Here is a 23710-nt window from a genome sequence, read left to right on the forward strand (position 1 = left end):
TCTACAACTGTACCTCATGGTGCTTCACTAATAAAAAAAAAAATGTAAGTGCTCATGTGTAGCATTTCCGTTTAAAAGTATAGACCTGTTGGCTTCTAAAACTATTCAAAGTAATGTTTAAGATTCACAGTAAGAACGCTTTTTAATTGCATGATTTCCTCTTTTCTTAAAGCCAGGTCATATTCCGTTGTGTTTATGTACCAGAGCTTCTTTATCCAGTCGTCTGTTCTTGGGCCCTTGGGTTGTTTCCGAATTTTGGCTATTGTGAATAGTGCTGCAGTGGAATGGCCGATGGATGGATCTGCAGGGTATCACGCTGAGTGAAGGCGTCGGGGGAGAGGGACAGACAGAACCAGCTCACTCTGCGGGGTATAAAGGAACACAGCAGAGGAAAAACTAATTCCCAGAGGGAATAGAAACAAAGAGCAGGAGAACTGGTCCTTAGTAGGAACCTTGTCACCGTGGGAAGAAAGGGGACAGGTCAGGGAAGGGACCTCAGTGACAGTAATAGAGGTTGCTGGTCACTGGACCATGGCTAGGTTCTGAAAGGAGGTAGTCTGATGTGCCTGAAACCCTTCCAGCAACAGTATTGTAGAACGCAGTGCTTCAAATTTTGGTTGATTTTTTTCTTCAGCTTCTAATTTGGGATAGAAGAAACACTCTGAAAGATCAATCAGGACATTTTTGTTTTACCATCTTGTTTTCTGTTCCCTCTTAGGAGCCTCATGGATGGGTTGTGGATTTGGTGAATAAGGTAATGAATTTTTATTGATTTATACACACATTTTAGGGTTTGACAGATCGGTCAGCGACAGCCGAGAATCAGAGCCTTCTTCCTAAGGAGACTGGCTTGCTGTTCTTGCCTCATTCTTGTGTGTGCTAGTTAGGCAGGTGTTAGCACCGGGCACATTAGACAGAACACATCTTCTGCAGCATGTGAGGGAGCATTGGGCTGCCCTGCGTACTAGAGAGCACCAGCATGGTGGAATCTTAGCCTTGTTTCTTTGCTTAATTATTAGCGGTGATTATTACTTGCTTAATTATTAGCAGTAATTATTATTTGCTTAATTATTATTAGACTTAAATACTTTCAAGTTTATTTGTGCCTTTTTTTCTCCTTCTAGTTTGGAGAACTAGGTGGATTTGCTGCAATCCAAGCTAAGCTTCATTCAGAAGATATAGAACTTGGGGTAAGTTATACCAACCTCTTAAGAATGCCAGATGAGCTCTGTGGAGTGGTATGTAACCCTAGGACAGTCTGGACAGTTTAAACATTAAAGTTAATCTCTACAGAGGCAGCTTCCTTGGTTTTGATCATCAGAAAAATATTGGCTCCTCGTTGTAACCAACTTTAGTGAAGGGGATTTAACTTTTAAAACTCAGTAATTTTCCTTTGCTTAATGATTTTTTTTCTCCTTAATTTGTAATGTGCATGAAATGATCTTGCTCTTTAAATCCATTCGCAGTATATGTGGCAAGTATATGTGCACTTACCAGTTTTATGATTCAGTTAAATCCATATTTATTCCCTAGTACGAAACAGTGATAAAACATTTTAAGATTGTTTCGGTAAATTTTTGGTGTTTTGGAGATTCATAGCAGTAAGGGCTATAAAGGGAGCTGGCTTCACCCCAGATGCAATAGCATTGTCTTTTCATGTTGGTTTCATTTTCTCAGGAGAGTTTAACCTCGTCGTAAGATATTTAATTTTTTAATGTTTACCTACTGGTAACCGTGCTCACTTTATTCCATTCTCTAGTTACGCATTCCATTTAAAAACTCCTTACTGGGGCCAGAGAGCTAATGCAGGGGGTAAGGTGCTTGCCTTGCATGCCGCCGACCCCGGTTCTGTCCCTGACTCTGCACACGGTCTCCTGGGTTTACCTGGTTTCTTTCTCTTCCTCCTGTGCTCTTATCTGTTCTTTTTTTGACTGTTACTCTGCCACTGCTTCACAATTCTCATTCCTGGTAGTGCCAATTCTGCCCAACAACATTCTTTCCTAAAATATTCTTAACCACTTCCATTTTCTCTTTTCCAAAGAGTCAACCTGTCCTGTTCTGCTGAAAATTCCAACAAGTTCGTGTTTGGAATTGTATTCATTTTATAGCTCCATGTGTGGAGAGCTGATGTTTTAACAGTACTTCTAATCCATTCCATTCAGAAAACATGGCGTCTTCGCATTTATTAGGACCTATTTTTAAAAAATGTTTTTTAGTGAAGTTTTATGCCTTTCTTTATAAGAATCTTAAGTATGTTTCTTGTTAAAAGCACGTTTCATTCCCTTTCCAACTATGTCTAATAAAATTTTTACTTTTCTTCAGTATAAACTGATAACTGAAGTAACTTCATCCAGTCTTCCAAAGAAGTCTTATTAGCCTATTCTGGTTTAAATTACATTAAATTTCTCTCTCTATATATATTTAAAATAAATTGAATTCTATTAGTCCTTCCAAGAGTAGAGTGTATCGATTCCTTTGTGGTTTCATCAAATCACTGGTTAAGTTTCTCTAATGTCGACTAGGTATTTGGTGATGAAAGGGGAAATAAGACCCTGCGTTTTTCTCTCCCCTTTTCTGTCCTTTCTAGGCAGTCTCAGCACTGGTGCAGCCCTTGGGTGTGTGTGCCGAGTACCTCAATTCCTCCGTGGTGCAGGTAAGGTGGGGCCATTGAACACTGGCTGCAGGAGGTCGTCCAAGATGTAAAAATGGTCACCATGTCAGTTTTTACAGTATGTGTAGTGTTGTGCCTGGTCCAGGGTAACTCGTGCTCTTTCAGGCTAGATACCCTAGTAAACACAGTGCCAGAAGATAAGGAGAACTATGAAAGGGCCAGGGGAGTTGCTCCAGAGCCAGCTACGCGTCTCGCATCCCCGACCCCGTGCCCCCCCCCAACCGTGGTCCCCTGACCTCCATCAAGGGTGGTTTCTGAGCACCCCTGACCTGAACACCTCAGTGTCGGACTGGGCCTCGGCTGCTGAGCACTGCTGGGAGGGACCCCAAGAGAAAAATGATGATTAACTTGAGTGTTTGCAGCTGCTCTCATCTCGGGTCACTTGCCTCTGTAGTCTGTCGTTTTATCTAGTGTAAGTTGCATCGATCCCTTGTCGTTTTCGCTTCTGCACCTACAGAGTAGGCAGCCCACAGCCCTCCCCACTGTAAGATTGGTGCCGTTCTGTGTTCAGTCATATCCCTGTGGCGCCGCCCTCTAGGCTCACGGCTCTCCAAGCCCTTTCTGCTGGGCAGTTTGTCTCGTCTCGGCTGCTGCAGATTATAAATCAACACATTTGAGAATAAGCGAAGCTTTGAGTGATGTTTCTAATGCTTACCATCTCTTATACATTTTTGCTCCCTTTCCGTCTCCGTTTAAAAAATTCTTTGAATAAATTGGTCGTTGAAATATCTTTGTTAATTACTTTCCTTATGAGTATGTAAAACCTGTAACATCTACAGAGATTTTTTTAAAAAGCACCGTAGATGGCTGTGAAAACATAATATCCTTTGGCAGCAAAGCCCTTGTATGCATTTCATTTTTCTTAGTATCTGATTTGCATAGCGTCATTTTAATAAGGGAAGTAGGTTTTTTCCCAGTAGGTTCTAGAAAAATCTGCCGTATATGTTACATGCGTTCTTTTATACTGAAGTAATGGCACAAGATTTCTAAATCTTTAAAAAAGCATTGATATTTTTCTTTCTTAGTTTTTTTTTTATTAGAAACATGCATTGTTCTTAAACTTACTAAGCATGTGCATATGACCACTATCTTTGTAGTTTGACACACTAAGACATAAAGAGAAAAAATAATTGGACTGTCTGTTTTATTGGGCCAGAGGACACACAACCCCTGACTGTGCTCAGGATCACATCTAGGCCTCCAGTATGCAAACCATGCCCCGAAACCTTTTAGCTATTTCCCCAGCCCCAGTGACTGGCCTTTTAAATAAGACAGTAATTTAGGGCCAGGACCACGTTTTGGAATGCTTACTCTTTTTCCTAATGTATTGCTCTGTAGAAATTGTCCACTGTCACTGTCCTCCCGTTGTTCATCGATTTGCTCGAGCGGGCCCAATAACATCTCCATTGTGAGACTTCTTGTTACTGTGTTTGGCATATTGAATACTCTCGGTAGCTTGCCAGGCTCTCCAAGAGGGCCAGAGGAATCGAACTTGGCTCGGCCAGGCTGGGCTGGCTGCGTGCAAGGCAAACGCCCTACCGCTGTGCTATCACTCCAGCCCGCTCCAGTGGCGCAATCAGTTAGCGCACAGTACTGTAGAAATTGATTCGGCATAAATAAAGCTTCAGATAATACAAGTTAGGAATCACCTGGTTTTATACATAAGCATAGTATACTTAAAAAAAAAAAAAGAAAAAGAAAAGTATTTGGCTCTATAACCAAATCAGGTTTAACTTCATTTTTATTTTAATTGCATTAAACTATCTAACCTTAAATTCATTTAGCAGTAAGTTGATACCATAAATCTACTCACACCATATTTATGCCATGTCTCCTCGGGTTGTTATCTGGGTTGTTATCTATGTGATTCTGGAGGCCAGATGTCATCTCTCTACCTGAACTTCCTTCTCTGTAACTTGGTGCCCATGTTCAGGCCTCTCTCAGAGTTGCCCTGAGAACTGAGCAGGACTGGTACCCAGGGCCAGGAACAGCTTGGGACTCTTAGCAAAGAGCCATTAACCCTTACTGTGCAGTTGGCATAAGTATAAGTGCAGAATATTATTTCCATCTATTGCTCATGTCTTCTTGGGTTTCACAGCCAAATATTCACCTGTACCCTCTCACCAGTTTTAAGTCGTAAAGATGATTTTGTTTAGATGGAAGTGATCATTCAGATGTAGCTAGTATTTTACGTCTCACATAATACTTAGAACTACTTTTTTGATCATGTTACTATCTCAGAGGAGTGTGTGTGTGTGTGTGTGTGTGTGTGTGTGTGTGTGTGTGCATCTGGTCTGGGCCTCAGGCATGTCAACGAGTAAAAATAGTACACACGATAACATATGTTATCAGTGCTCTGTGCTCGCATTCATCTTTTAAACATCATTTGCAAAATATTGACTCTAAGAACAGTGCGTGTGAGGCTGGAGAGATGGTGCAGCAAGTAGAGCGCTCACCTTGGCACACGGCCAGGCCACATTTGATCCCTGACACCCCATAGAGTCCCCTGAGCCCGCCAGCTGTGGTCTCTGAGCACAGTTGAGTGCTGGATACTGAAGAAGCTGAGGCAAGACTCCAGTCGGGCTGCAGCTCAGAAGGTGGTGGCTGTGTGTCGGCACGCACCGCTTTGTGGCGCGTTGCCTCCTCCATGAAATGCAAAGGGTAGCGCTCTGTCTCCTTTCTTTGAGGTCAGATCCCTGTGCTCTTGTTAACTGTAGTGCTTTGTTTCTGTAGCCGATGCTAGATCCAGTCATCCTCACTACCATCCAGGATGTGCGGAGTGTGGAGGAGAAGGACCTCAAAGACAAGGTAAACGTGGTCTCCAGCCAGGCAAGCCGTGGTGCCTGCTGGTCTGTGCAAGCGGAGCTCGGACTTGGGGCAGACGTCACACACCCTGACTGTCTGGGTTATTGTTGCGGTCAGCGCCCGTCAGATTAACCAAAAAACACTTCCTTGGAAGCACCAGTGACTGGTGCTAGGTTTCTCAGCCTATCGATTGAGTTTAGGGTTCTCAGCAAGTGACCCCCTCAAAAGTTTACTTACAATGTTGATTTTGGTATTGCCGTTGGTATGGCCTTAAAAAGGCTTGCAAATAATTCAACATTCTAAGTGCTTATGCACAGTTGTTTAAAGCAACTGTAACATTAAATTTAACATGGTCTGTTTGCCTCCAATTCCTCACAGGATCCTTCCCTTTCCTTTGCTTCCTCTTTCGCAAATGGTTGTTTAGGAGCAGAATGTAGTTAGTGGAATTGTTGAACACCAGACACCTCGCAGACCTTTGTCCTTGAGCATGGCCTGCATTCCTCTGTATGCTGGAAGAGTTGGGATCAAAGTGGTTTTACTGTTTCTCTCTCTGTTTGTGTGTTTGTGTGTGTTTTAATAAAGAGATTGGTTAGCATCCCCGAGCTCTTGTCTGCCATCAAGTTACTTTGCATGCGCTTCCAGCCGGACCTGGTGACAGTGGTGGACGATCTCCGACTGGACATCCTCCTGCGCATGCTCAAGTCCCCGCACTTCAGTGCAAAAATGAACTCCCTCAAAGAGGTAAGCGTGCTCTACTGCTCACGGGCGCGGGACACTGACACTGCAGTGGCGAACCCCAGCACGGCGGTCACTAACTTTTAGCTGTCCTGGGAAACAGGCACGAGGGATTTCTTAGGCACAAAAAGGAAGGGGGATTACTTATTAATAGTGTGTGTCGTACTTTTCATTAAAAGGAACTTTTTATATGTTTTATGTGTTCAAAATTTCTTCTGAAAAATTTATGAGGTTTCCTGTCGTATGCTCCCAGTACCGTTTTAACAGTTTGATTCATTAATTCATATATTGTATATGAATAGGATTTTATTTTTATCTTTATTCTATAAGGTATTTTTTTAAAATTGTACTGTTTCATTTGTTATGTTTCATATGGGAGTTTAAGTGGTCCTTTCTCAAGGGCATTGGTACAGAACCAAAATGATTACATCTATGATAGGCCAAGCAAAATTATGTGATCTCTGGTCAAGCCTGGTCTCTGCTCTTCTGAGCTCGTGGCCTTGTTCTCACGACCAGCTAGAGGTGAGGGTGGGGGCCAAGCATAAGAAGTTAGAAGATGTCCCTGGTGCCAGTCAGTGGTGGCCAAGGGAGGGCAAGTAGAGGATCAGGCCCAGGAATGGCTCACAGATCTGTGAACGCCAACTACCTGCCCTGAGATCATGATCAGACATAGCACATCGCTGTAGAGAGTCACAGGGCACACACAATCACACAGGCTTGCTCTGATTCTGAGTGTGCGGTTTGCGTGAAATTCACTTGTCATGATCCTGTCCTGCAGGTAACCAAACTTATTGAAGACAGCACTTTATCCAAGTCTGTGAAGAATGCTATAGACACAGACAGATTGTTAGATTGGCTCGTCGAAAACTCAGTCCTGTCAATTGCATTGGAAGGTAAGTTGCTTTAAAGAAAACCGACACCGAAAAGTGATTTTTAAAAAAATAAACTTTTTTTAAATGAAAGAAAGTATGAAATTGTTGCTTTGATCATATTAGCTTTTAAATGATGTGATGGTGAGGCAACGCCTGCTTTGACTTAGTGGAACCCATTCTGGCGAATCAGCCACGTTCACTGTGTTTGCCTTTCTCTGTGATGTTTCTTCTCTTAGGCAATATAGACCAAGCACAATACTGTGATCGTATAAAGGGAATTATTGAACTTCTGGGCAGTAAGTTGTCTCTAGATGAGCTCACTAAAATTTGGAAGATTCAGGTAAGTTGTTCAGAGTTACTTTTGCTTTTCTCTGACATTTCCGATGTACAGGAGAGGACGGTGGGGGGAGGGGTGGACGTGAGGGGTCGTTGCCCTGACAGAAAGTACTGCTCTGCTCTGCTCTGCTCTCATTTCGTTATTTGTTGTGCTCGTTTGCATTTGGGGCCACACCAAGCAGTGCTTAGGGCTTACTCCTGGCTCTGTGCTCCCTCCTGGTGAGGCTCTGGGCACCGTATGGAGTGATACACTGGGGATCAAACCAGGACTGACTGTAGGCAAGTGAAACACCTTCATCCCTCACTCTCCCTCCAGCCCCCTACTCGAATCTGTCACAGCTTAAGGTTCTCGTAAGAGTGTGTGTGTCAGGCCAGAGAGGAAGCTCAGTGCCGGAGCTCATGCTTTGTGTGCAGGAGTCCTGGGCTTGACCCCCTGTCACACACTTCCAGTCCCCTAGCACAATGCAGACAGACAGTCCCTGAGCGCCACCAGGTCTGCCCCAATGAGAAGGAAATCTGTCGAGGATAAGAATTCCACTTCTCGAGACACGTCAAACTGTCATCCAGTCTGGTTTTACTGTTTCTCAGATATTGAAAGATAAAGATGTCACTGAAAGCTGTGTCGCCATTAATTAGTGTCTGAACTGAAGAGGTTGGATGCCTTGTGTGTGTTGCTCTTTGTCGGTTTTAAAACGTTACCATCCTGAGAGTGTTCCAGGATCTCGAGTCGAGCCTGACCACAGTGCATCATTCCAAGAGTAGGCGCCGAGCCACAGAGCAGGCTTATCTCTGAACTGCATGTCCGTTGATTAATAACTCCCCCGTTCCTCGTCCTCCAGCCTCCTGCCAGACACCAGCTCCCTGTTGGCTCATGGACGTGACTATTTTAGATACCCCTTAGAAGTGGGATCATGTGCCATGTGTCTGTCTGTCTGAGGCTGAACTTTATTCATAGAATCTGGCTAAAAGAAATAGAAACTGCTAAATATTTCAGACAGGATTTCATAAGGGGATGGCCTGCACAGCTGCTGGTAAGGCAGAGGAGCAAAGGAAGGAATGTTAAGTCCTCACTGAGGACGGCAATGGGCAGTGCTCGGGAGATGCTAGGGTCAGCAGGGCATCCAGAATCCCTCCCTGCTGTGTTCGTTCTCCCGGCAGCGCCTGTCATTGGCACATCATCCCGAAGATAGCCAGCAGAGGGCTTGTGTTCCGCACTCTCGGCCCAACAGATTTCTAGAATTGGAGTACAGGACCGAAAGAAATCTCCTGGGTCTTGACTTGACATGTGCCCTCCTGTGGTTTTGTTTGAACTGTTTTCAATGAGTGTGCGACTTTAGTAACTTCTGAGTAAATTCTTATGAGTCACATCTAATACTGTCCCGCTGGCCATTCATGTTCTTGTATCAGAAGTCAGGTATGACGGCAACAACTGAGGTTCACTGTATCATTGTCATCACTTGGTCATCCATTTGCGCGAGCGGGTGCCAGTAATGTCTTCATTCATCCCAGCCCTAAGTAGCAACTGAGGTTAGAAAATAAGTTTTCCAGTTGGAGGTTAGGCACAGGGCTACATCTCTGAAGACTTACTGCCCGTGGGATGAATTCATATTAATGATGTCATAAAAATATATCCGAGGAGGAGAATAAGAATAACAAGGTAGGCAGGGCAGTTCGCTCAGATGAAGTTTGCATGGTCATTTATGAAACGCCAGAAGTTTGTTTGTCAGTTGGGGTTTCTTTAAAGCTCATTGAGGCTATTTTGTTCCTTGAAATGAGCGCGTGAGCGAGAACCCAACCCTCACCTTCTCTTTGTGCTGGCGTGGGGGGGGGGGGGGGGGCGGCGCAGTGAGACCCGGCACTCCTGCCTCTCTGTGACTGCCGAATCCAATGGGCTTTGTTGCTGTCGGGATTTGGCTTTCATAAATTGCCAGGCAGAAGACTGGATTTTTCCAAGTTCCAGGACATGTTCTTTACCCGTGTGTTCTTTCCTAGTCAGGACAGTCCTCTACTGTGATCGAGAACATACATACCATCATAGCTGCAGCCGCTGTGAAGTTTAATGCTGACCAGCTTAATCACCTGTTTGTGCTCATCCAAAAGGTGTGTGTTCACACGACATTCTTTTTGTTTGTTGGTTTTTATTTTTTTTAAGTTGTTTACAGTAGTTTGTTACAGTTAATATGAAAACACCAATCCCAGCACCATCAGAGGAAAGTGTGTGAAGATTGTTGTGTTTCATCCTGGAGCCACTTAAGCCCTCGTATAAGAGATTACAAGCATGTGTGTTAAACACAAACAAATGCCACACGACATGCTTTATGTGTTCCCAGGACAGTCTCCCATAAGGGTCTCCCCCTCTAAAGGGAGCTCTTTGCTCTATGAATTTGCAGCTCAGACTGGGTTTTTGCATAGTTGCCATCGTGGTAGAAAGGGATTCTAAAGCAACTCCTGCGTCTTTCTGTTCCGCAGAGCTGGGAGACGGAGAGTGACCGAGTGCGCCAGAAGCTCCTCAGCCTGATCGGACGCATCGGCCGGGAGGCGCGCTTTGAGGCCACCTCTGGAAAGGCAGGAGAACCGCACGCGTCTTCCTAGCCCCAGCTCGTCCTTGCTGATGGCCAGGCCCTCACGCGTGGTGTCCTTGCAGGTGTTGGACGTCCTCTGGGAGCTGGCCCACCTCCCCACGCTGCCCAGCAGCCTCATCCAGCAGGCGCTGGAGGAGCACCTGACCATCCTCAGCGACGCCTACGCGGTGAAGGAGGCCATCAAGAGGAGCTACATCATCAAGTGCATCGAAGACATCAAAAGGGTCGGTTTCCCCGCCCTCCCCTCTCTCTGTCCGAGTCTGGCGTGGCCTGAGCATCGGGCCAGATCTCCGCTCGCCCCTCCTGCCTAGATTAGACCCAGGGTCCCGTCCTAGACGCCACGGTTAAGAAGTGGGAGAGACGGTCTCTCTCTTAGCCCACTCATTTACGTTTCTCTTCAAATGAAATTTCAGCCTGGAGAATGGTCAGGTTTGGACAAAAACAAGAAGGATGGATTCAAGGTAAGAAAAAGCAGATGGAGCCAGATAAAAGGTACACGCATTTAATAATTCCTGTAATAAGCGACACATCGTACATTTATGATAGCTGTGTGTTTTAGTGTCTGAGTACTTATAGATTATAAACTGCCATTTAAATGCTTGCTGACGAGCTACACCTGATTTTAAATCTTGGGCAGCTACTGACTCAGGGAAAACAAGTCCCTCAGGCAACATTCAAAGGGCCTTTGCCTTCGGCTCATAAAGTTGAAGGTTCTGACCTGAATTTTAGTTTGTCTATTTTAAATTAAAACTGAAGTATGTACAGGTTTTAAAAGTATAATGGATCCTTGAGGGGGAAGTAGCAGGACTTTCACAGAGTAAGAGAGAAAGAAGTGTGGGGGTTGGAAGTTCTTTCTCTGGGCCCCCTCAGGTGAAGGCAGGGCTGGTGGTGAGTATGGAGGGCCGTGCTCGAGGCCTTCAGGTCGCCACTAGGTCAGGACTGGTACGGGCAGTGGTGCTTGGAGGTGCTGTTAGCTGACAAGGTGCTGAGAAGCTGTGGTGTTCGGAGCTGCCCCCTAGTTGAATCTCGAGACCCCGAGAGGCAGGCAGCGTCACAGCAGTCCCTCCTGAACCAGCCTCTAGGCCCCCGCAGCCCTTCCCAGCGTGTCCCCACCTGCCCAGGCCCAGTCAGTGTCCAGCCCAGCAGGGAGAGTCCATTTCCTGCTGACCTGAGCAGAGGTTTCGGCGAGTGGCAGGGGCCCCGTCACTTCAGCGGTGAAGCCTGTTCCTTGACTTTGGTTCTTAAGCATTTCTCCCGAGCAGCCAGAACTCTGCAGTCAGCCAGAGACGGTCGCTGCCATGGGGGCTTGGTGCCTTGGCGGGCCTTTATTCATTGTCAGACTCTGTCACCAGCTGTAGTTGGGCGCACAGGAGGACGTGGCGGTTTCTGTTTCAGACGTCGACGTTTGATTCAGTGAGAGTTCACGTTTGATCCCAGATTCAGAGATTGTCAAGAGATCCTTGCAAACAAGGCGGTGAAGCAAAAGTCAGAGAATCCTTTCCCTGGCTCAGCAGCATTGCACTGTCTGCCGGATGCAGTTTGAGTTTTCCCAGTTCTCTGATGTCAGCTATTGGGATCATTGAGCAGCCTCTGTCTCTGTGACTGGAACTAATCCAGAGTTCAAGCTTAGGCCCCTCAGCCGGAGTAGGAGAAGCACCTGTAGAAGAATGCTCTTTTCTTCTTGGTAACATCGTTTCTTCATAGACGTGAGGGCGGTGCTGAAGGGACTTTTCCTTTCTTTTGGGGAAACGGCTTCCTAAACCAGGAAACCCTTCCTGAGCTCTGCTCCTTCCCAGGACAGCCGAGCGTCACCCTGCTGCCTCTGCATTGCTTCTCTTTGTGTCACTTCATTTGTGTCTTTCATTTTATTTTTTTTTAAAAAAAGAAGGAAAGAAAAGAAAGACTCAAATGCGGCAGGAAAGGTGTTCAGGTGGTTTTGTGAGACTTGAAAGGAGCGTTTCTCCTCTTCTCTCCCGTTAGTGCTGGTGAAGGGCCTTCGCCGTCTCTTCTCGGGGGGCTGCCGCCTTGCCAAGTTTGACGGTGCTTTCACGGATACTGACTTAAAGTGCCGCGGCTAAAGGGGGGCAGCGGGAAGAGCAGAGCCCCTTGGACGTGACTGCAAGCAGGGGGTGAATTTTATACTGCCACTAAAGGTGTTTTCTGTGCTATGCCCTTTCCTGCCAGGCAGCAAGGTGGGCTGACTGGGGATTATGTCTCCCTGCCAGGCTACACAGAAACTAAGCAAAGGGTAAGACAAGACCACCCACTCTTACACCCCTCCCACCCCAGCTCCCTCTACTCCCCACTGATTCCCTCCCCTCCGCTTTTGACACTCTCAAAATCCCCGAGTCCCACTGTTGTGTTCGGAAATTTTGACCCTTCCTCCATAACTTGATTTTCGTGGATTCCGCCAGGAGACCCCGGGCTGGCTCCCTTAGTCCTCTCGCCCTCGCTTCTTTGGTGCCTCCCACTATCTGCCCCCAGCGCTTTCCCTCTTATTTCACTTCATTTTTTCCCTCTTCAGTTAAAAAGTTTGAGTGTATTCCCCGCCACCCCCAAATTGCTAACCCTGCAGAAACCGCTCCCAGGCAGAGGTGCTCGCTGCTGGCGATGCGCGCGCCCGCGCAGTGCCCGACAACCTCCCGGGAGAGTGTGCCCTTCGCCCCCTCCCCCTGCCCAGGGGGACACGCAGATCCCTGCCTGCCCACAGTCCAGCGCTCTCACTCCCTGACACTGCTGAGGGCGGAAGGCACAGGATGCCTCCGCTCCAATGTCACAGCAGTGTACTCAGCACAGGAGGAAATCAAGGCTTCTTAAAGGAGCCCTCCCACACAAACCATTTTACTTCCGTTCTAGGTAAATGGCTAGGTCTGAAAAAAAAAAAATAGAAGTGGGCTGTCAGCTTTGGGAATAGAAAACTCAAGGAAGCCCATGAGAGCTTTGTTCAGATATTGTTGCAGAGAAGTTAAATTCAGCTTACTGTTTTGCAAAGTCTCCTGGGAAGTTCTGGGGAGGCATGTTTCAATCTGAGCATGGATGAGATGAGCTTTCCATGAAAACCCTCTGAAATAGAACACACTGCCAGTCGTTTCACCAACACCACTAAGGAGAGTGAGTGCAGGTTATAGCAGGTGAACCAGTTGACCACCAAGGCTTCATCAAAAGTTGAGTCTAACCTGGACCTAACATTAATTCCTACTTCTGAATCCTCAGCTCTGTTACCAGCTGTGTTCATTTTACTTGTTCCCCAGTCTTGCCCCTTTTGTAAGTGGAGGAGACTAATTTGATTTTTTCTGATTCAGGGATTTAATGTAGACATGATGGAAGAAATAACATCTTTCCTGTTAAAGTTTAGAAAGACTATATCAGGCATACTTTTAAAATTCCACCGTTCCGTACTTTTCTTTTATTGGGTAGAGAATTACATCCAAAAAAAAAATGATCTTCAGTACTACATAAAAAATTTAACCCTTAATTGATTTCATTGTTCATAATGCTGCTTTTAAAAATTTCTCTAATTATTTGCTGAGGATCCGTTCTTATATCCTAATGTTTGTAATTCTTTTGAAAGATAGCAGTTTGTACTTAAGTCTCAGAGTTTTTGTCCAATATGATTTTGCAACCTTTTTTTTTTTTAGCCGAAATACTCTTAACTAATTTTACAGATGTTTGGCCTTTAATATATACCTTATTTCTCTGATTCTAAGATGCCAGTGATTGCAGCCTGCAAAACAAATTTGCTAAGTGTGCAATGAAGAAAGACTGAAAGTATGCATTGCACCCTCCATTGTTGAGATTCACAGTTACAGTGGATTCTAAACCTCCTTTAGACCAGCCTGGACAGCTGTGCTGGGGCACTGCTTTTCATAGTATATAGTGATGCTGTTGACCTCTCTGAAATCTCTAGGATATAACAAATGGAGTTTGTGTTCTTTCCCTTTTTTTTTTTTTTTAAATAAAACTCACGAGTCCTTTTTTTCCTCAAGTTGTGTCAAACAGCTTCTCTTGTATTAATGTGCAGCCTTGTAGCAGAGAAACACAAGGCTGAGTGGCATTGCCCTTACTAGGATATGTGTCTCACCCACCAAATTTGTCTGAGAACAGTGACAGTTTTCCTTGCTTTTAATCAATGCTCCCCATGAAGGGCACAGCGGGCTAGTCATACCACATCCCACTGTGAGTTTTTGACAGCTTTGAAGTGACAGGTCAGGCATCTGAAGTTACATGAAACAGCCGTTCTTCCTGGGTAGTCTCTAAACTAGTAACAACAAAAATGACAAGTAGATTTTTTTAAGACCTACCTTTTACAGAAAACTAAGTTCATACACTCAAGTAAGGACAGCTGTGTCCTAACTTACTCCTATGCCTAGTGGCTGGTAAGTTTCTTTGAACGCTATTGTAAGAAGTGTCAATCTCAGAAATGGTAAACTTTATGAAAATCTATATCTTAGAATCTAGGAAATAATGGTATTTGCTGGTTGATGGACGCATCTCTAGGGAAATTGTATTATTTTGGCCATAATTCTTACGTTTGTATAGTTAGTAGTGCTTTTTTAAAAAGTATTACTATTCTGCAAATAAATACAAAGTATTTTTCTGAGCTAGGGAGATAGATAACCAGATATAGTCAGGTAGCAAAATCTGGCTTGTAGCAAAATCTGGCTCACAGATTTTGCATGCAGGAACCCCAACTTCCACCCCAGCACCACATGGGCCCCTAAGTATCACTGGGTATATTTCAGGAGACATACACAGGTATTTCCACCTCATATAGGTCTTTATCTTACAGAAGAATTAAAGGAAGTAAAAAGACCCTTAAAAAGGATAGAATTCAGCCAGGGATATGATAGTGCACTGGCCTTGCACATTGGAAGCCCAAGGTTAGATTCCTGGTACTCATGGTCCCCAGCACACAAAATCTTACTGGACCAACAACAAAATATTACTGTACATAGCCCAAAACCCAAAATAATAATAATCATTCAGCCTTCATAAATAAATGCTAAGGGCTTTACCCTAAGTTCAGTCTTTAAGAGACTTAGCAGTTGATTAATAGTAGTTAAGCTGATATTCTTCCAGATTTGACAATAAAAGACTGCAGTGCAGAAGATGCTACTTACTAAAAAACAGTTCTCTTTTTAAAGAATATCACACGAACATTTGACTTTTCAGATATGCATATTATCTGAAACGTCATATCAGAAATAAAATACTTGAAAGTATTTTAAAATATGAAACATAAGTGTAATATTTACTAAAATGAAATTATCTTATAAAATTATTTTAATTAGGGGCTGGAGTACAGCAGGTAGAGTGCTTGTGGCCCACCTGGCTTTGATTCCCCAGCACACTAGGGTCCCCTGAGCCCCTCTCAGTGTATTCCCTGAGCTCAGAGCCAAGATTAAACCCGGAGCACTTCTGGGTACAGCCCAAAAAACACAGGGGGAAAAAATATTAACTAGCAGTTAGAAGCACATCCAGAATATTTTCTTTAATGTATTTAGACTACTGTCAGTGTCTTGGACATTTCATTGGTACCTTAATATTAGAATTATAGGGAACTGTTTTAGACAGGGACGGGGTGCTAGTGGTCAAAGTGCAGGTCTTACATGCATGAGACCTGTCTTTGGTCCCTGGCATTGCAGAAAAAAGAAAAAATTATACCATTTTATTTAACAGCTAGTTCAGTAATTTGCAAGTGAAGCTTTTGCCCTCCGTTAATCTGATGACGTCAGTGAGGCCGAGCAGTATGTGCTACTTAAATCTCTCCTCTGAAGTTGCTAATTCCTTGTCTGTTTTTTGCTGATGTGCCCCCTCTCCATTGACTGTCACTTCACATCCACTCCTGTTTGCAGTTGTTGGCCTTAGGAAGTTGCATGCAGAATACGAGGTTGAAGACAATTAAGAGTGCATGCAGATCAGCTATAAATGAACAGTGTGAAGAGAGCAGGAATAAAATGTGTGACAATAGAACCTGATTGACTTGAAAACTTTTTATAGCTAATTTAGTCATTTATTTCTAAATTTAATGAGCCCATCTTCTTTTTAACTCTAGTCTTCTCAGCTCAACAATCCCCAGTTTGTATGGGTGGTGCCAGCTTTGCGTCAGCTCCATGAAATCACGCGCTCATTCATAAAACAAACCTATCAAAAGCAAGACAAGGTAAGAGTGTCATATATTTGGCCATTATGTAATTACTGCAGAACCTTTTATAATGTAATAGGAATGTAGTAGTAATGTAGAAGGAACAAAATCACTGAGTTTTATGGTCACTGTTATCTAATATAGGTTTTAATGCAGTTTATTTCTATTTTTTTAATCATCCTGAGTTTAAATATCTTTCTGCTTTCATGTCTGGAACTTTCCTCCTGATATATCCCTGGCCTGTCTTCTTATTTCCTAATTTATGCATTTTTAAAGTTTTCCATTTTAAAGTTATCCATTTTCAAATGATATTTTAGAAACTTGGGGGAAAAAAATACTGGTTTCTTTGGGATAGAGAGTTAGGACAATAGGTAAGGCATCTCCTTGCATACGCCTCTCTGGTCCAGGTTTGATCCGTACTACGTACGGTCCCCCAAGACCCATCAGGAGTGACCCCTTTGTGCAGAGCCTAGAGTAAGCCCTGAGTGCTCTGGCAGAAAGAGAGAGTATATATTGTTTTCGATATATTTATAAGGATAACATTTTTTTGAAAGATTTCTTTTAAATAAGTGTCAGCGTGTCTTAGAATTTTGTCTTTCAGAGTTTTGACAGAGAGGTTGATTCTCTGGCAAATGTGCATTCTGGGTTGGTTTTATTTACTTCTCTGTAGAAACTCTGCAGTAAAGACCTGTTTGCCGGCCCTCAGCAGGACTGACAAAAGGCTAACAGAGAAGCTTGAGTTAAATTCACCAACGCCTTGCAGATTCTCACACCGTTTTCCTTCTTACTGTTTTTGCCAAGAGCATTATTCAAGACTTGAAGAAGAACTTTGAAATAGTGAAACTGGTGACCAGCAGTTTGATCGCCTGTCACCGGCTTGCGGCTGCCGTGGCTGGACCGGGAGGCCTCACTGGTTCGACGCTGGTGGATGGCCGGTACACATACCGGGAGGTATCTGGCATTGTGCTTCTGTCCATTCGTTCGCAGCCGCCGGGTGCCCCTGTGGCGCTTGGACCTGTGAATCTAATGCTTACTGTGTGTGACCCTGATGAGGGGGCATGAGAGAGATGTGTCTGTAGTGATGGAACAGTTTTATGTGTTGATTAGAGTCATTTCAAAATAAAACTTTAGAAAACTGTCTTTTTCTAGTAAGTTACCATTGTGACAAAGTAAATGTCTCTGAACCAAACTAGTTGTCAATTCTGTGGGTAATGGCTTGTTCCTCTAAAACTTGATTCATTGTAATGTTTCTTAAAAACTAGAAAAAGAGTTAAAGAACTCACCAGTTGTGAGTTTATTATATTTCACTTTGAGATTGCTGAAATATTTTATTTGTATCTAAAGTCAACTAAATTTGTAATTCTAAAGTTACTTTTGCTACATTGTACATCCACTTGTAAAGAGATTTCTCCCAGTTTTACCCTAAGAGAATTAGGGAAACCCATTTTGTTAATTTTAAGATTTTACTTAAATTCCGTTTTTAAATAATGGATTTCTGGAGTTAACTAATGAGCATTACTTCTTTTTGCAGTATCTAGAGGCCCATCTAAAATTTCTGGCATTTTTCTTACAAGAAGCTACCCTCTATCTGGGTTGGAATCGTGCCAAGGAAATATGGGAATGTCTTGTGACTGGTCAGGATGTCTGTGAATTAGATAGAGAGGTAAGAAGATGGTATTGTAGATGAAGAGAACTGGCATTCAGATTCTTTGTGTGTGTACATATTAGTCCACATATTATTTGACTCCTAAACACATAATTTACTAAAATTTGTTAATGCTAATATGGACTAGCGATTGAAGGACAGGGGGAAAAATGTGGGTGTCTGTGTAAAAAGGACCAATGTGTGAGCCAGATGGTAATTTTTGTGCCGTTCTGGGTAAAATCCCACTTTCTGCCAAGTCAGTGCAGCTAGAGATTTTAGGTGTATCTTTTAGTTTGTTTTTCCTGCTATGGAACAAATTTTGAGTTGTCAGCAGAAAACTTTGAATTCCAGTTAAGAAGAATGAGTGTCTCGACACAATTTAAGCAGCTGGAAATAGATTAAACCAGAAGCAGGATCTCTGCTTTAAGGTTCAGTTACGGAGAAGCCTTGCTCTGATCTCAGTCCAGAGACCACTTGAAATGCTCTCCTCGGAGGCGAGAGGCACGAACTACATCCCAGGCCCGACTCTGCTACCACCACTCGGGCTTATTACAAATGTCAGCAGGAAAGTCCAGATGGAAAATGTAGTCAAGAGTGTGAGGATACATTTTCCTCATCTGAGGGAAGACTGATGGTCTTTAGTTTAGTTTCTTTAGTTCCAGAGCCCCATGCATTTCAGTTTGGGGAATTTCTTCAGCGATGCAATTTTTGAAGAATCAACAGTAATTTCTGCATTTGATTGAAGTGGAGTTGGTTAAAGGTTAATGTTTGCCTTTCCCCGCAGATGTGTTTTGAATGGTTTACAAAAGGGCAACATGATCTCGAGAGCGATGTGCAGCAGCAGCTTTTCAAGGAGAAAATTCTTAAATTAGAGTCGTATGAAATCACTATGAATGGTAGGAGCAAAATTTAAATGTCTGTTTTGGTTCTTTTGGGGACGGTGGGGTGGGGATGGGGTTTGCTCCACAACTGGCCGTGCTCAGGGCTTACTCCTGGCTCTGCACTCAGAAATTACTCCTTGGTGGTGTTCAGGGAACTGCATGGGGATAAAACTCACTTTTTTTTTTAATTGAAACACCATAAGAGCAGTTACAAAGATCTCAGTTCAAGTCTCAGTCATACAATGATGAAACACCCGACCCTTCACCAGTGCACATTTTCCACCACCAAAAACCCCAGTATCCCCTCCCACCATCCCACACCCTTCTCCTACCTGTGTGGCAGGCGATTTCCACATCACTGTCTACTTTGATTACATTCAGTATTTCGACACCAAACCCACCGTTATTATTTGGGATTTTACCCCAACACTCAGATCTGCCGAAAAGGCAACATTAGACCATTTGTTTTCTATTGCTGATTATGAATTGCATATGATGACCTTGCATATTTTGGAATTCTGAAGTTTTGATAATTAAAGCTGGAGGGATTTCTGCCAAAAGCCGCTGTGTTCTGAGCTTTGTTCCTGAGCCTCTGGGATCGTGGCCGATAAGCAGCTCCGTCAGCAACCAGAGGGCTCATTCGTAGGCGGCCACTCGGGGTCTCGTAAGGGTGGGGAAGGGCCAGCTCACGTTCCTCCTCACTGCGGGCCCCTCCCTGGCTGTCCCTAGGCGTCTGAAAGATGGCCGCGGCAACAACGACCAAGCTGCCAGGGGAAACAGGCCAAGGCACGAAACCCACTTCCACCTGGGGTGATCCGGTGCCAGAAACCTACTTCGTAGTCCGGGCACATTTCTGCCAAAAGCCACTGGGTTCAGAGCTTTGTTTCTGAGTTTCTGGGATCATGGCTGATAAGCATCTCGATCAACAGCCAGAGGGCTCGTTCCAAAACTCACTTCTTAAAGGTGGTTTTTAGTATATTCAGAATCGTTCTGTAGACCAAGAACATTTTCAACACCCCAGAACTCCTCGTTACCCTCTTTTCCCAATTTCTTACCTGTTTTCTGTCTTCATGGATTAGCCTAATCTAAATTTCATTCAAATCGAATTAAATGAGCCATAAATAAGCAGAGGTTCTGCTACTGGTTTCTTTCATTCCACTTCGATAGAATCAGGGTGTGCCTTTCATGCCTGGCAGTTTTCTTTATGCGAAGGCATAATATCTTTATGGCTCACCCAAGTCACGACTCTTAACCAAGGCTTCCTTCCATTTTGTGACTGGGTGTCCATTGTAGGCCTTGGCCACATAGTTGGAGCTGACAAACACTTTCTGATTATCAGTAATGCTCTGTAAACACTCGTGGAAAAGGTTTTTGGTTTTGCCAAAGGTTTCAATCCTCTTGGATTGAATTCCACCTGAGAGTGGAATTGCTGTATCACGTATATTCTTTGTAGAAATGTCTATTCATATCTTTTGTTTGTTTTTCAATCGTTGAATTGTCAGAATTCTCTACATTTTTTGTACTGGGTTCCTTATCAAAACAACTTGCAATTGTTTTGTCCTGTTGTATGGCTTATTTTTTCACTGTCTTGAGAGTCCTTTGAAGCACAAAAATTTGTCGTTTTGATAAAGTCCAATTACCAGTTTTCTTTCATGGTGGTTGTGCTTTGGACTCAAGCACCAAGACCTTGAATTAATCTGTTTTGTATGGAGGAGTTAATAGTCTTAGCTCTTGAAACACTGCAAGTCTTTTTGTTGATTATTTGTTACTTAGAGTGCATGAATTTGTCATTTTATAATTTCAGGTTTTAACTTATTTAAGACATTTTTTGAAAATGTGAACCTCTGTGATCATCGATTGAAAAGACAAGGAGCTCAGTTGGTAAGTACATTATTCTAAAATTTCAGGGCCTCCCGTTGATCGTCGATTTGCTCGAGCGGGCCCAGTAACGTCTCCATTGGAGACTTTGTTGTTACTGTGTCTGGCATATCGAATACTCTCGGTAGCTTGCCGGGCTCTCCGAGAGGGGCGGAGGAATCGAACTCGGGTTGGCCATGTTGGCCGCTTGTAAGGCGAACGCCCTACCCGCTGTGCTATCGCTCCAGCCCAATTTTGGATAATGTAGTAAAACTTTGTATTCAGCAGTATCATTGAAAACAAATTTTTTTTTAAAGAATGGGCATCTACTTGGGGCAGGCGGTATGACTCAGCAGAGCACTTGTCTTACACACATGTATGAAGCCCTGGGTTCCTTCCTCGGCAGCAACAACAGAATGAGCCTCACCTTGCATGCCAGCTTCGGTGCTGCCTGGGAAGGAATGGGAGCTCCCTGTGCGAGCAGCATCTCAGCAGCGGCCTGGGCTGCACAAAGCCCTCCAGGCTGTCTGGCCTCCAGTGGTTCACTCGGACTCGAATGTGCATTCAGAGCAGGGTCGTGCATCTGAGCCTCCGGCTTTCAGATTCAGCAGTTCCCGTGTGCCTAGAAAAGTGACAGCCTTTATTCCAGAATCACAGCCGGAGGCTTTGGGAGAAAGGATTAGTAGCAGACTGTGGAACAAGAGAATGAGGTTCTGACGGGTTGTCTGCTGGTGGTGTTTATGTTTACTTAGACACCGAAAGACGAGGGGGCGGAGCCTGAGTCCTGCAGGGTAGGTGCTTGCCTTGCATGCAGTCAACCTGGATTTGATCCTCAGCACCCCACGTGTTCCCCTGAATACAACCAAGTTTATAAACGAAAAGAAAGGCGGACCAGACAGTTAATACAGAGTTTAAGGCAGGTGCCTTGCAAGCCCCCGTTCGGTTCCAAGCACCATATATGGTCCCTTGAGCACTGCCAGGAATGGTCCCTGAACACAGAGCCAGGTATAAGCCCTGAGCATCTTAGATGTGACCTGAAAACTAAAATAATAAAATTAATTTTTTTTTAATAATAAAGGAATAGAGTAGCACTGTCTCTTGTTCTAAGAAAGCCTTCGTTCAAGACCTGATTTCCTGGGTAGTGAGAACATTTCTGGGTTCGGTCAGCCCTGGGCCTTGCCATTTCTAATAGGTTTTTGGGGAGACCAGGTTGAGTTCCGAGGATCAGTAACTGGTTCTAGCTTGGCTCCACTTTCTCTCAAGAAAAGCTTTGGAGGTTGGTGCCTGTCTTAGCCCCGTAGCTTCTGCGTCAGAGGCTGGGCAGGTGTCCAGAACGTCTCTGTGTGTCCTGGTTCCTGTTCCCGCTGCCCCAGGGCCCCGTTGCCTGGTTGTTGGTTAAAGTGACTTATTTGTACAATAGTTTCTTAATTTTATAGCTTGGTTTTTGCGGCCCTAATTCATACTGAACTGCCTTAGGGCATAATGGCCTATAATTGTGCGATTCTTTTGTTTGATCTTGGTAGACTTTATGATTTAATTTTTTTTTAAGTCAGATAGTTTTTTTGAGGACTGAGGAGATGGCTCTGAGGTGCGGAGTGCATGCTGTGCACGCAGGGGCCCAGCTCTGTTCCCTAAGGTCTCAGCACCATGAGGACAACCCCCACACATGGCAGTCCCTGCACATCTAAACAGTAGAGGACCATTTCTGTTCTATGGTATTTACTGTAATAGCATCAGATGCTCATTTACTAACGATTTAATTGGCATATTGTGAGTTCACAAAATATGTGGGTGCTGCGTGACACACACGTTCAGTGGCCAAGAGCCACCTCCCATTCTCCCCAGGCCTCCCCAGCGGAGAGACAGAGACATGGGGGACCACAGACTGATGGTGAAAGTGGCCCGTTTAATGCAGAGCTGCTAGCAGACTTACAGAACATCTGAAGGGGTCAGAGGTGTAGGACTGCGTGTCCGTGTGGTTTACAGAGGTAAAATATTCCAGCAGAGGCAATTCTCTGGGGGAGAAAAACTCAAGGAGATGCTCTGTCTCCCAGGGATATCTGTGTTGCTTTTCTCTTTCCTTCTAGTCAAGGTTTTCTTTTTCCTTCAAGTCCAGTCTCTTTCCTTCTAGTCAAGTCAAACAATCAATCAAACAAACTTCTTACCAATACTTGCAGTTGTTTGGATAAACACAGTTAAGAGATAAAGATCCCAAACTTAGTTCTCTGGGCTCTTAATTCTTTGAGAGCAAGCAAGGCTTTTACTGTAAATCCCAGACTAAATCCTCAGGCCAGTTCACCCCCTTCCCTATGGGGGTCCTGTCTCTTTCCCTGATTTTAATTTTATTATTTACTTATTTTTTTGCTTTTTGTGTCACACCCAGCAATGCTCAGGAGTTACTTCTGGCTCTGCACTCAGGTATTATTCCTGGCAGTGTTAGGGGACTATATGGGATGCCAGGAATCGAACCTGCATGCAAGACAAATGCCCTACCCACATTACTATCACTCCAGTCTGCATATAACTTTCTAAACAAAAAATGTATATGGTTCAGAAAACACTACTTCAAATTATGGCACTTTACCTTTCCGAGTATTTTTTGTTTCTATTTAATTGATATAATATTGCATTACCTAAGCCAGCTGGAGAATGACACTGTGATTTTACTCAAATGTGCTGTTTGCTTAAAAATGACATTTTGATTTTTAAGGCCAACTAATTTCTTTTCTTTTGAACAGTACGTCGAAAAGCTGGAATTGATAGGGATGGATTTCATTTGGAAAATAGCCATGGAATCCCCCGATGAAGAAATTGCTAATGAAGCTATTCAGTTAATCATAAACTATAGTTACATTAATCTGAATCCTAGATTGAAAAAGGTGGGTGTCTTAAGAAAAGGAATACACAGAAATGTGGGAAATCATGTATTTTCCTTTGTTGTGAAGTTCACATGTTCCAAAATCCTGTATTTTGGTATTTACTCTTGGTATGAGCCCAGCTAAATGCCAGACTGATTTTTAATTCCCTCTTGTAGGATTCTGTATCATTACATAAGAAGTTCATTGCTGATTGCTACACAAGATTAGAAGTGAGTAGCACATTTTAACCTGTTTTGAAATACTCTTCTCCCTCTTACAATGGTATAATCTGAGTTTGTATCTAATGTTGCTGTTAGGACTGG

General features: G+C 43.9%; 1 protein-coding gene across 2 annotated transcripts in view; it reads left to right on the forward strand.

Annotated features, from left to right (window-relative positions):
• Positions 1-23710, forward strand: part of USP24 (ubiquitin specific peptidase 24) — a 287122-nt gene that overhangs the window by 46699 nt on the left and 216713 nt on the right. For both annotated transcript variants that reach the window (XM_056122422.1, XM_056122423.1), the window contains exons 6-23: positions 719-754; positions 1125-1190; positions 2588-2653; positions 5405-5479; positions 6059-6217; positions 6990-7104; positions 7320-7423; positions 9412-9519; positions 9889-9984; positions 10064-10225; positions 10415-10462; positions 16057-16164; positions 16948-17097; positions 17678-17809; positions 18576-18687; positions 20477-20553; positions 23268-23408; positions 23564-23617. In XM_056122422.1, the coding sequence (XP_055978397.1) occupies positions 719-754; positions 1125-1190; positions 2588-2653; positions 5405-5479; positions 6059-6217; positions 6990-7104; positions 7320-7423; positions 9412-9519; positions 9889-9984; positions 10064-10225; positions 10415-10462; positions 16057-16164; positions 16948-17097; positions 17678-17809; positions 18576-18687; positions 20477-20553; positions 23268-23408; positions 23564-23617 (1809 nt within the window). The remainder of the gene's footprint in view (positions 1-718; positions 755-1124; positions 1191-2587; positions 2654-5404; positions 5480-6058; positions 6218-6989; positions 7105-7319; positions 7424-9411; positions 9520-9888; positions 9985-10063; positions 10226-10414; positions 10463-16056; positions 16165-16947; positions 17098-17677; positions 17810-18575; positions 18688-20476; positions 20554-23267; positions 23409-23563; positions 23618-23710) is intronic.

This window comes from Sorex fumeus, unplaced genomic scaffold (genome assembly GCF_029834395.1).
Source record: "Sorex fumeus unplaced genomic scaffold, SorFum_2.1 ptg000045l, whole genome shotgun sequence".
Lineage (NCBI taxonomy): Eukaryota > Metazoa > Chordata > Mammalia > Eulipotyphla > Soricidae > Sorex > Sorex fumeus.